This window comes from Clarias gariepinus, chromosome 8, assembly GCF_024256425.1.
Source record: "Clarias gariepinus isolate MV-2021 ecotype Netherlands chromosome 8, CGAR_prim_01v2, whole genome shotgun sequence".
Classification (NCBI taxonomy): domain Eukaryota; kingdom Metazoa; phylum Chordata; class Actinopteri; order Siluriformes; family Clariidae; genus Clarias; species Clarias gariepinus.
Genome location: NC_071107.1, coordinates 15674035 through 15687777, shown reverse-complemented (window position 1 = coordinate 15687777; position 13743 = coordinate 15674035). Strand labels below are relative to the sequence as shown.

The window sequence follows — 13743 nt, the reverse complement described above, 5'->3', positions numbered from 1 at the left end:
ATAAAAAAGGAACGTGATTTAGAAAAACCACGATAATTGCATCCTAAACAATTATAGCATTTAAGGAGTCTAATTAGGAAGAAACAAGCTCTCATGATTCTTTGTCTAAACACCGATTATTTATAGTAAGCCTGATTGAAAGAACAATACATCATGAGACGAATTAAAAAACAAACACTCTAATGCCATCTGTTTAAAGCCAAAACTGTGGGGGTGTCATGGTAACAGATTCCAGAGTGAGGAAACCCTCGCCGTGTGCTAAGGCGCCAGGCTGATGGGGTGGGTGTTTCTGGATTCCCAGCACGTGTAAAAGACTAAAAAGTTAGCTTCATCTTTAAAGGCAAGATCAAGGAATACTTGGCAAGTAGAACTGCCTACTAAAACACCAGGACCCCTCTTGGAAACATTGGCCAAATCTGCCCATGGAAAAACAAAAGCAAATACAGACTGGCCATGTGGAACTGCAGACGCTATGCTGCTTTTTCAGCATAAGCTCAGATTACTATGCTTTGAACCAACAAAATTCTATCACTGATGTAATAATAATAATAATAATAATAATAATAATAATAATAATAAGGAGTGAGTGAGTATTCTGTGTGTGAATGAAAAAATAAGTAAGTAAATGAATGAGTGACTAAGTGTCAGTTGAGTTGAGTAAGTGCTTAAGTTATATAATCAATAAATGATTAAGTTAGTTAGTTAATGAGTTAGTAAGGTACTGTGGAAATAACTAAGAGAATAGCAGAATTGCATAATAAGATGGTGTGTGAGTGAGTACATGACTGAGTAGGAGGGAGAGTATGAGTAAGTGACTTTGTGAGAGACTGGATGAATGACTGAGTGAGGGAGTGAGTGAGCAAGTTATCAAATCTGTGAGATTTCTAAATGGCTTAATATATGTGTGACTGAGTACAAGACTTAAGTAAGCAAATAAATAGGTGCCTGACTGAGTCAATGCTAAGAAAATGAATAAATAATTGAGTGAGTTAATGAATGAATGACTGAATTAGTAAGTTACTAATAACTAACTAATGAAATGACTGGCAATGGCTAAGTGACTTAGTAAGTGAGTTGGTTAGTGAGTAAATGAGTGGTTGTGTGAATGATTGTGAACCAAGGAAATGGGTGAGTGAGTACATGACTGGTTAACTGAGTGAGAGACAGAAGAAATAAGTGAGTGAATAAACAGTTTCAATTTCCTGAATAAATAACTGAGTGAATGAGTGAATAATTAAGTGTGTATACTGTATGGCTAAGTAAGTGAATGCACAAGTGACTAAATGAATGACTGACTGATTGGTGAATAAATCAGTTGAGTTAGTACTTTAAGTGAATGTTTTATTGATTGTATAAGTGAATAAGTGACTGCATGAGCAAATTAACTAAATACAAAAGCAAACTGTTACAACTTATGCATCATTAGAACTTTGCTGTAGCAAACACATTGCTAAGAAAACATGCTTAATCAGTGGACCTCCAGTATTGATGGCTCCTTTGTTCAGCCACTTCACCTCCTCTCTCAGTGAGACCTGCTCTAATTAGCCACAATGCCTAAAGCAAACAATTATCCTATTCAAAAGCAGCACTATACAATTAAATTATAACCACAAAAACTGATGATAAATAGACTCTTTTCATTGGGTTGTCTAAATGGCCAAACACAAATCTATGAAGTGCAAAGCTCTCATTCTAAAAAAGGAATGCGAAGAAGTATAAGTGGGCTTTTCAGAACCACTGCCATGAGAAAAAAACCCTCATGCATAGACACTGACAAAACAACAGGACACATTTTAGCTTTACCTATGATCCTCCCTCATGAATAAATCAGCTCTGGGGTACTGAAGACTTGCTCATTGCTGTTAAAAATGTGCCATAATAATGGGCATGAAATGATTATTACTTTGTTCAATATTGAAATAACAATTTTAAAACCTAATTATTCAGGCAATTAAGGCATAGCATTTTTCATTATTTTGCTTCTTAGTCACATTAATCAAGCAGACCATTTAAAATGTGCCATAGCTGAAGTTGAGTTAAGATTGTGGAATGAGGATTTAAGAACAAAGGCGCACACATTAGTTCTAAGACATTAGTCGTAACCACAGGCTTCAGAATTCAGGCACTATGTGAGTGTTAAGTTTGCAAGATGGAGTTATTCTGAATTTGAAGGTGTGTGAAGTACATGTTTCTTGTCTGATGCCACCAGCTGACTATTTAAAGTAACCACAAAAACTATGCAATGCAACTTGTGGTAAACAATAAAAATATGAATCTATTAATTAAGTAAATGTATTATTCCTTAATTATGTGCATGGGTATTTTTTATTGTGTGTTTTAGTGTTCGGTTGTCCAGAAACTTTCAGGCTTTCTCGATGAGGGACAATGACAAGATGGTTTGGGGGAAAATACCAAAGCTCAGGTGTGAAGGTGTACGTGTTGCTGTTTCTAAGTAATTGTTACTTTAGTTTATTAAATTTGGGAACACCATCATTTTCTATATAAAAGTGTTACTTCAAAATGATCTCCTCAGTTTTACCTGTTAAGCTGGAAATGGAAAGGCTAGCACCTAACCTTTAGATCGCTGAATGCTGAGTATGTCATTGTAAATACTGTAAACCCTATTAAATATACACACAATTGTTTTTTTTCTTGTTGTTTCAGTCAAGACTGGTTTTTATATTCTGATTGGCTAGGACAATGCACATCAAAGAGGCAGTTTATTTAAAACTACAGACAATGAAATGGTACACATCGAAAATTTATAAAACAAAAAGAAAATCAAGCGTACTAGAATTCAAGATATTAGTTATAGTTTAGCTAGAAAATATACTGTACAAACAGACACATTTTGGAGACCTCTAAGGCTACGTTTACACTGCAGGTCGCGATGCCTGATTCTGATTTGTTGCCTATATCTGATTTTTTTGACCGTCTGTTTACACGTTCTTTCAACTATGACTCATATCCGATTCATGTGTTTACACTTGCCATGCCATCTGTAACATCGCGCATACTTAAAGGGAGGTTCTTGCGCTACACACTAGCCAAGATAGACGAAGGTAAAGTATGCTTGACGCTCTGCGATACTGTATATGCAACGTTTGTGAAACGTCACCATGGTTTAAAAACGGAGAAGGAGAAAATAATTGCAGCCTGTGCATATGCTTCATTTACCAAATACTGATTTTTAAATTTTATTTAGCCCTTATAAGCATAAAAAAAAAGGGGGGGGGTGCTTTTTCTTTTTCATGTCACCTGCGATGTTATAATTTCACACGCGCTTCCCATGGAGAATAACATTACGTCATTAAACTGTGAAGAAGTCGGAGTTTTAATGACGTACTGAACGCAATGCCTCAGGAAATCCGATCTGTCTGTTTACACGACAATCACATTAGCACATATCTGATTTATATCTGATTCATATCTGATTTATTTCCACATATGAAGGAGGCCTGAAACCGATCTCGAAATATCGGAATGCATGCGTTTTTTTCCTGTTTACACAGACATAGAACATATTGGATATGTGAGCAAAAATCGGAATTGGGTCACATTTACCTGACAGTGTAAACGTAGCCTAAGACTAGTTTTTAAAAAAAAGTATAATTTGGGAACTTTAAATTAAAATGAGTTGTACTGTAGGTATAGTAGATATAGGTAGCAGAGTCTTATTTAGATTATCCTCATTGATGTTTTTCTTTTATAGGTGGAAAAAAACAACACTTTCATTATTTAAATAATTACACAATGCTAAATACCAGAGTAAAGCCTAACAAAACAAAAAAATATTGATGTGCTGGATCAAGTTGCAGCAATTGATACAACAATATATTGGCATATAATAGACCACAGTTTTATTTCAATGTGTGGCATCAAAACAACAAATAAACCACTGTAAAACTGGCCCTATATAACTAGATCAATCTGACATCACCGTTTATGAACCTGGCCTTTCTTGAATACTGATCACAATGGTGGAAAAGCAAAGAGCAGGAAATTGTCCATTCGAATTTGCATTGATATTTAAATCATGAATATGGAGCATTAGCCAATAATATAGCTGTCTATGTTTAATTAACTGAGGAAACTAAAAATCATGCTTACAATTAAAATATGATTCATCGTGCAGCTGTACTGTGCAATCATTTGTTTCCGACCTCCCAGAGGCAGCTGTGAGCTTCCTGATCAACAATAGTGTTGTCTGTGTCAGCGGCATTATGCACTCAGAAGGCAACAAAAGAGCCAGTCAGATCAGGCACTGCCGTTCTGTAGTCCAAAGCCAGAGCAAACTGACCATGAGCATCCCCCAAAGTGCGTGACACAGTGACCTTTTCACACCAACATTGTAAAACTACATGCTTGCCCCACAGTACTACTGTGTATTCAGCCTGATTTCTCACAAATTGACATCTTTTACAGGACAAACAGTTAACATGCATAAATCCATGGCTATGCAAAGACAGCGAAACATACATAATTGATATTATCTGCAAATGTTAATTCAAAACAGAACATGTATTCCTATCTGGTATTAGAGATGCTCCAGGCTGACAGTTTTTACCTGGTTGAGTGCAGTTCCTCGCAGGCTTCAGCTCCTCAGTCTCATTGATGAAGTGTTGCAGAAGCCTGCGGCTCTCCCATGTCTCACTGACCGCGGAGGATGCACTGGACATGGCATCGCCTGTAAAACAGAGATTACACTTATCAGATCAGATAGTAGCATAATGCCAAAATGATACATGATATGGATAAATGTTTGCAGACACCTGACCATGACACCCTTATATACAGCACTGGGAAAAAGTCTTGAGCAACATCTCATTTTTTCCTATTGTGCTTCCAAAAACCAAAACTTTCTTTTTTTTATTACAGCAAGGCAACAAAGTATTTAGTCAGCCACCAATTGTACAAGTTCTCCAACTTAAAAAGATGAGAGAGGCCTGTAATTTTTATCATAGGTATACCTCAACTGCTTTGTCTTTTGTTTTTACAAATGGAGGATCCTTCACTCCTCCTTGCTCCTTTAACTTGGCTTGGGACATATAGACACACACTTTTTATTTTATTTAGTATGAAGAAATCAGTACTGGGTATGTAAGATGTATTTATATGCTGCAGAATTCCCCTTAACTGAGATTATGAAGCCACAACATGTTCCAGCATTACGATGCCCCTGTGCACAAACAAGGTCTGTGAAAGACCTTGAGGGGCCTCCGCAGAAGCTGAACTCGACCTCAGTGAACACATTTAAAATGAACCAAAATATCGACTGCAGTCCAGGCCACCTCAGCCACCATCAGTGCCTGACCTCACTAAAGTTCTTATAGCTGACTAGGCACATCCCCAAGGGCAGCTTTCTAAATCTAATGGAAAATCTTTGTAAAAAGTGTAAAAATTATTTTAACAGCACACAGAGACAAAATCTGGAATGGGATGCTCAAAAAGCACATTTGGATGTCATGGTCTGTCCAAACATTTGGTCATATATTAGCTTAGCTTAGTGGTTAAGGCATTGGTCTAGATGACTACTATTGTTATTCCAAAGCTCTTAGTTCTTCCTCCCAAAAGATTTCAAATCTGAAAATCTCAATGATGGCGTAATCCTTTGTTCATCTTTAATAATTGCTGTATTCTGGTTGGGGCAGTAGATCAGGAGCAACACACCAGGAATACACCCAGGCCTGAATACCAGTGCATCACAGGTGAGCATGCCCACTCATGAACACATTGTGGCAATTTAGCATAGACACTGCAATCTTTTTGCAGGTTTTTGAAAGGTGGGTGTAAACCGATGAACCCAGAGAAAATCCAAGCGGGTTTGGGAAAAACATGCGCAGAAACTCAAACTCGACATAGCTCAAGCTCAAGATTGATCTAGACATTCAGAAGCTGTGAGGCAGTAACATGAACTGGTGATCCTCAGTGCCACCCCAACTGTTATGTAACCTATTTTTGTATTTGTGATATGCTCCTGCAAAACCGCTAATGTGTGAGTGAACAGCAATCTTCCCTAAAATGATAGGGCCTGTGCTTAAAGATTTTAAATCACCCACAGTATTATTAGTCCATTTGTGGGGATGTTCCAATTCTGAAGTGAGGAAAAACATTTACCCCCAAAGGCTCACCTCTGGTAACAAATCAAGGTAAGCGAGCCGTACAGTATCTGGTGGCAGTGTGGAAGGTTTTTGCTTCTTACTGTAGCACTGCTGTTCATTATTAAAATATGTTAATGATACTTGTTTTATAATGTGTCAGTAAAAATGTGATAGCAGAACATTTCAGCCTGGAAAATATCAGCGTTTGACTGTAATGTCATGACAGCCATGATTAGTTTGGAATGAACCATATCCAATATACTGTAGATGCCATGGTGGCATGGTTGTTAGCACAATTTGTCTTCCAGGATCAAGGGTTTGATTCTCACCTTCGGTCTGTGTGTGTGGAGTTTGTTCTCATGTTATCCCTGTGCTTGGAGTGTTTCCCCTGTGTACTATGTTTTCTTAGGCTAATTGGCATTTCCTAATTGCCTAGAGTGTGTGAGTGAGTGAGTGAGTTTATGCAATGGACTGCATCCAGAGGACTCGTGCCTCGAGCCCGGTGCCATAGGCTCCAGGCCTCCCCTGACAGGATAAGCAGGACAAAGTGAGTAAGTGCGAGTGTATCGAATATTTTATGCTGAAAATTTTAAATAGGAGAAATGAATAGAGAGAAACAAATGCATTTTATTTAGGAAAGTAGTCATTACATCTCTTCTCAGACACTGATGATCCATCTGGTACCTCATGTGTCATAGCTCACCTAGAGATCCTAGAACGTGTAGTCACCAACAGAGCACGCTGCAAAATGTTACACAGTGTGAAAATCTCACAGGCGTAGGAGCGCCACACATTCCTCCGGGAGAGTGCAGCACCCCTCCTTCAACAGCCAACATGCCACTATGGAATATTCATGAACCCCGTCTGTTCCACCAAGCAGAGAGCTTTCCAGCAGCAGGTCCTGAATCTAACACTATACTGAGAGGAGGATACCTGATTCTGCATTTTCCCTCAAAAATTCCTCAATTCAGCCCTTGGGGGTGAGAAACTGCTGACTTACAGATAAAAAAAAATCTAAAAGATAAAAATCTATAACACATGACTCGGAAGAAACAAAGTGCTGTCCTAAACAATAAACAGCATCGCTATGTCATAATCAGAGTGAACTACCAACACCATCATTTAAAAGCCCGGACAGCTATTATTTCGTTTCCTTTGCAGATTTAATTGCACGGCAAGAGACCTTGATATCCACAAAGGTACCCAGTAACACACAGCGCTGGAATACATTCGGCAAGTTGTGGCAATCTTGAGGGAGGCCGTTTATTAATTTATGGCGCCTAAAGGATTTTCAATATCAAGAGAATCGTAAGATGTTAAGATAGCTGTGACAGTGTTTTCGTTCAGTGTTTAACGATGTGGACCTGAGGGCACGGGAGAGTCCTGCAGCATAATTTCTCCCTCTCTCCCTCTCTCTCTCTCCTCTCTATATTGTTTAAATTTTTATGTCCTATTATTACTTCCAGGCCAAATCCCATCAGCTTCCTGGTTAAACAGTACAATGAGCGGTGCACTGTGACATCCATGTGCAAAATCATGTTTAAAGGTTTCAGAGTCATTCTAGTGAACATGCCTCAGCTTTATTTAAGCAGACATGCCTGGGGCAGTTGTGTGGCATGTTCAGGCACTACAGTATGTCACTTTACACTGCGCAGCGGTCCTCTAACTTTATTGCAGGTTACATTGTATGAGATAACACAAGGAAAATCTTGGTTTCAGTACATAAGTCAGATTGTATAATTAAAATTCTCTCACAATGGTAATATAATCCACAGACATGATGAAATTCTTTTTAGACATGTGACATAGCAGTCATGTTTTGGTTCTACATTTTTTCACATTGTGAGAACCTTTTTTAGTCAGCAAAAATTAATGGAATAATATTTTAAATGCAGTTATAGACATTTTATCTTCTATGGCGGCACTGTGGCTTAGTGGTTAGCACTGTCGCTGTCACGAGTCCTGCCTCGGAGTCTGTCTGCACGAATGGCACATAGACGAAACTGGGTTAGGGTTAGGGTTAGGGCTAACCCATGGAAAATTCTAGAAAATGATTTGGCTTACTGACATTATAGGAGTCCATTGGAGGTATACTTGTTTATTCATTTCAAGGCATGCCTTCAAGGCTTGAAATCATGGGAAAAACAGTTAAGACCTAAGAAAAAAAATTGTGGACCTTCACAAATCTGGTTCAAGCAATTGGTGTCATGTTGATCTGTACAAAATACTATGCAGGTATAAACACCATGGGACCACGCATACATCATACAGTATCGTTCAAGAAGAAGAAAAACACAAATCAATCCCAGAACAACACCCGAAAATCTTGTGACAACACGGAACTATATGTCTATATCCACAGTGAAACAAGACAAAAAGTCTGTTCAGGGAAAAACCGTAGTGGTATCATGTTGTGAGGCTGCTTTGCTCCAGAAAGGACTGGTGTACTTCAAAAAATAGATGACATCATGAGCAATGATAATTATGTGAAGAAATTATATCGAAGAAAAATCTCAAGACTGCAACAGGAAATTAAAGTTTGGGTGCGAAATGGTTCTTCCAAATGGACAATGACCCCAGGCATTCTTCCAAAGCTGTGGCAAAATGTCTTTAGGACAATAAAGGTGAGGTACTGGAGTGGCCCTGACCTTAATCTAAAGGAAAATGTGTGGGCAGAACTGAAAAAGTGTGTGCAAGCAAGGAGGTGTACAAAAGTGACTCAGGTACACTAGTTCTGTCAGGAGGAAGGGGATGGAGTTCCAGCAACGTTTAGTAAGAAGCTTGTGAAAAGTTACATGAAACATTTGCCTGAAGTTAAACAAATAAAAGGCAATATCACTAAATACTATAGCGTTTATGAACTTTTGATTCAGGTACAGTAGTGTTGTGATGCATTTTTGTCAAATCACACACCCTTACTCACAACCAAGGAATTTTTAAGGTATTTATGATTTTGGCTACAAAAGCATTATCGTGCCGAAATCACAAAGTAGAAGCAGCCTTTTAAAAGCCATTACCTTTGCTTTAATGCATAATCCACTCAGGACACACAAACATACACGTGATGTTGTGTAACCACAGGGACCGCAGACAAGCAACGATGATATAACACAAGGATGAGCACAGTACACACTCACAGGCACACTCTGCATGCACACACGCATACACACACACACAAAGAGACAGACGATGACGCACATCAGCTCACGTGCAATCCCAAAAGAAAGAGTAATGGAGCAACAAGGCAAAGGTATGAGATTGCATGTTCCACATGGGTTTCCTTCAGGTTCTCTGGTTTCTACCATAAAATATTCCAAAAGTTAATTGGATTCTCTAATTGGATTGGCTGGCCCTACAGTATATCAGAATGGGTTTGTGAGATACATTGATCAATCTAATATGATGTGACTGTTGTATGCCTACCAAAAACCATTTCCTCAGTATTTAACTGGATGGCCATAAAGGTTAGGCAACACTTTCTGCAACATTACAACAAACCAAATGCCACTATACTAAATGCCACTAAAAAACTTTTTTTTTTTTACATGCTGTGTGTAGTCTAATACATATCTAATACACATTATGTCTAGATATATGTTGTGTAAAGTAAATGGAAGCTTTACTACAGTGCTTTAATAGATATATTTTAGCGGGCTTGGTTTAGTTCTTCTGTCATTAAAATAGATTAAAATATTTTCTCTCATAATAAAAAAAAAAAAAAACAGAGAAAATCTTGATGTAACATAAAATTCGGTTACATAAAATGCTTATTTTCCCATCTTTTTACATTGCCGTTTTTGTGCCTTTTGTTTTATCCTCTGAGATGTTTGGTTTATGACGTACAACGAACACATGGTGTGTGTCATTATACAAGCAGGCATAACCAAACATTTTTTTTGAATGGCTCGACCCTCGGCATAAGCGCTGCATAATGTAAATACTCCAAGGGAATTTATTAAATCGCGCAAAAAGATTGCACTGTGTGACTTGTGAGAAGTAACAGAAAAATAACCTAGCCCTGAGATAAGCCTCAAATATCCATCTGTAGGTTCAAATAATTTTGTAAAGAACATGACTAAGTCAGGTTATGTAACTTTGCACTAGTCACACGACAGCAGGCCTTCTTGTGTGGATGCAGTTGCTTTGTCTAAACTGCCTTTGGTGTCTGCATCCAAAACATTTCTGAGGAAGAAATATGATTGCAGCAAGATGTTTTCGCTAAACAATTTATACCACAGCGCTGTTGAATTCTCAAATCTGATTGGTCAGAAGGTGCTGATTAATTTTCTAAAACAGCACAGCTCTGACAACAGTGCCAGGGCTAAGGTTTATCATAATGCACTTATATGAATACATGAATACTATTATGCATTTGTTCACTCGCATAATAGTCATTGCTTTCGAATGACTATTTCAAAGAAAGGATGTCATTTTTATCTGTTATAATTTAACTGAATACATACAGTATGTGTGTTACTGTAGGATTCCAGCAGGAGGCACTACTAAGAATTCAATCAGGCAGTTTTGCTTGGAGTAAATAAACATAGTGACACCTGATGAGCCTAACCGACCAACTATTTTGACATGCATATTTGTTACTTACTATGAGGAAGTAAACATACAGTACATCATATCCACTGCAGACCTGATCACGCAACTTCTCCTCAATATTTCCACTATTTTTGACAGGACTGCTGACTACATAGCCTCAACTATTTGCTTGCATATTTCATCTTGCATCTTGCGGCACATCGTGTTCATTTATAAAAACATGTACAGGCTACACACCAATTGTACAACAACGCAGCGCATACATGTACATGATCTGTCCAGAAAGTGTCCAGCCATGTAACGACTGAATTACATGTAATAAACTCCTACAGTAATTAAGCTTCTAGTTCTTGCACTGTCAGTTGCCAATCTTTATTGATCGCAGCCCATACACGTTCAACATTCTCAGGTGCTATCCTTGTTGCAGGCCTTTCAGAACGTAGATCACTTTCAACTTTTCAAAAGTTGACCATCTTTGAAGCAGTTGTGCCACAGTTTTATTTGCATTGCACTAATTGCATTGTCCTCAAAAGCCTTATGAAATATCCAAATAGAAATGCAAAATTTAATGCAGATTCGATGCCCAGTTACAATAATTTCCTTAGTGTTGCCTAACATTTATTTTTATAATAATTTCCTTAGTGTTGCCTAACCTTTATTTTTTAAACTTAGTTTTTCTTTGCTTGATGCAGCCCAATAATTTTAACCTTCTATAGTAGTCCCCGACTTACGAACATCCGGGTTACAAATTTCTACAGATACGAACGGACTGTAGTTTGCGTCTAACATTCGTAGATGCGAACAAATCGCAGAAGAAGCTCACATGTATTGTACAGAAATAAACACTGCAGTGCACCAGATACCAATATTCACAATTACATACACTATTTTCAGTATGTAAATGTATAAAATGTCTAAAGGTATGTGTGTGGGGGGAGAGAGAACTGAGTCAGATTCCATAGTGGAATGCTATAACAGAATGGCTGTGATGGGGTGATTCTTTTAAAAGGTAAAGTGCAGGTTAATTTTTTTACTTTATAGTTTCTATTAACAATTTTTATTTATTTTGGGGTGTGGAACAAATCATGGCCATTTTCATTATTTCTTTTAAGCAAATTTGCTCTGAGACAAAATGGCATCCGGGATTCCCTTCCTAATTTAAAGGGACACTTCACTGGGAGATTCATTTCCTTAGGTTACGGTTTTTGGCCACATGTTGAAAAAGAGGACAGATTTAGTCAAGTGGATTGATATGTTGTATATTTGTGTCAAAGACTTAATTTGTCCAATAAATATAGTTAAGCACCATGGACTTGTACCTCTAGGGTCTAGACTCTGATTCCCACTTTGGGTCTGTGTGTGTGGAGTTTGCATGTTCTCCCCATGGGATTAGGTTTTCGGTTTCAGTTCTCTTGAAACAGATAATGCCATTCTTTATTACATAGCAATAATAACATTATTACATTTCCATAACAATGCTTATTTGTGTGCTGGAGTTAGGTGTCCACTCATATTTGTACTTACAGTGGCAATGCAACCAGTTCCTCAAGGTTTTGATGCATATGATTATTTTCACTGCATAATCTGAACAGTCAGGCCCAAAAACCATCTGCCCCAAAAACCAGCTGCAGTGGGAAGAACTCGATTGCATGCATTCGGCTGGTCGTGCACACACGACCCCATACTGTCAGTGTGGAGATAAATTTATCCCCACAGTCGTCCACCATGCCAAACTGTAATTACCTAGTTTATCTTCATTAGCTATGCAGGTGAGGGACAGAATGTGGGACAGAACTAGTTGGAACTAGGAAAAGTTGTTAAATGGACCTGTAGCTAAGATTTAAAAAATATATAAAAAATAATTGAATTCCCTAATAAATCAAATAAAAACAATGTATCTATATATATATATATATATATATATATATATATATATATATATATATATATATATATATATATATATAAAACATTGTTTTTATTTGATTTATTAGGGAATTCAATTATTTTAAAGTATATAGATACTATATATATATGACTTGTATGACATGCACTATACAGTAACATAATGCATGCAAGCTAAAAATATTCCTGTCCCTAGATAACGCAGTAATCACAGTAATGGGTCATTTAAGAATGTGGCAGGTCATTAGCAGGTTCATTAGAGACTGGTGTCACAGACACTCCTGCTGTGTTTGTCTGCTAGCATCCCGTTCGAGCAGAAGGAGCGCTTCATCTTCTTCAAAAGGCTGGAGGAGAACGCTTTGAGGTTGGGGGTTGCCCAGCAGGAGTGGAGGTTTCTGGGACGTCACTCCGAGGAGCGCAGCCCCTCCCACCAGCTGGAGATTCCACTGAGCACGCAGAAGAGCACAATGTACAATGAGCAAGAGTGGGAGGCAGGAGTCAGTTCAGTGGATACACAGAAAGAAATAATAATGACTTCTCCACCACTATGAACAAAAATACATAGGCTGCTGCACTTTCATAGCTGGAGGCTTTGATTCAGACTGAAGCAAACTTTCTTCAATATGTCAGAACGACAGAATTCATTCCTGCTTTGAAACAGATCATTTGGAAAATGGCAAGAATGGTTTATATACAGCACGCATAGCTTATTTTGTGTAAGGTTATCTATGTGTATTCACTTCTTCCTCATTTGTTGTTTTACTTCAGCTCCATGGGTTCAGTGTTTTCTCAGCTTACATCAGATCCACTTCTATTTGTGTAGCTTTGAGTCAGTGGCAAACATTGTTGCTGTTCATCTTGCCAACATATTTAAAGAATTTTTCAAGATGTGACTGCTGAGAGAACGGGACACAGACTCATAGTGACTGGAAGCGATGATACATTATAATAAACTCGATTCAAAACCGCTATAAATGCACCGCATGGAACCATCTCTCCCAATGTGAAAGTATCATCTGCATTTGTTCTACTGTACAATGTGACCAAATATTTCAGCTTCAGCCAGATGGTTTCCATTGAGTGCGTGCTCGTTTTTGTGTGGCATTGAAACATGATTACATTCGGCTTCCTTTGTGATTCGTGTTTTTCCTATATCACTTGCGTGTTTTCGAACCCTGCTTTGCAT

The 13743-nt window shown here is 38.0% G+C and overlaps 1 protein-coding gene across 2 annotated transcripts in view; it reads right to left on the bottom strand.

The window, feature by feature from the left end:
* slc24a3 (solute carrier family 24 member 3) overlaps nucleotides 1-13743 on the bottom strand; it is a 94536-nt gene that overhangs the window by 69706 nt on the left and 11087 nt on the right. For both annotated transcript variants that reach the window (XM_053502361.1, XM_053502360.1), the window contains exon 2: nucleotides 4568-4687. In XM_053502361.1, coding sequence (XP_053358336.1) covers nucleotides 4568-4687 — 120 coding nt within the window. The remainder of the gene's footprint in view (nucleotides 1-4567; nucleotides 4688-13743) is intronic.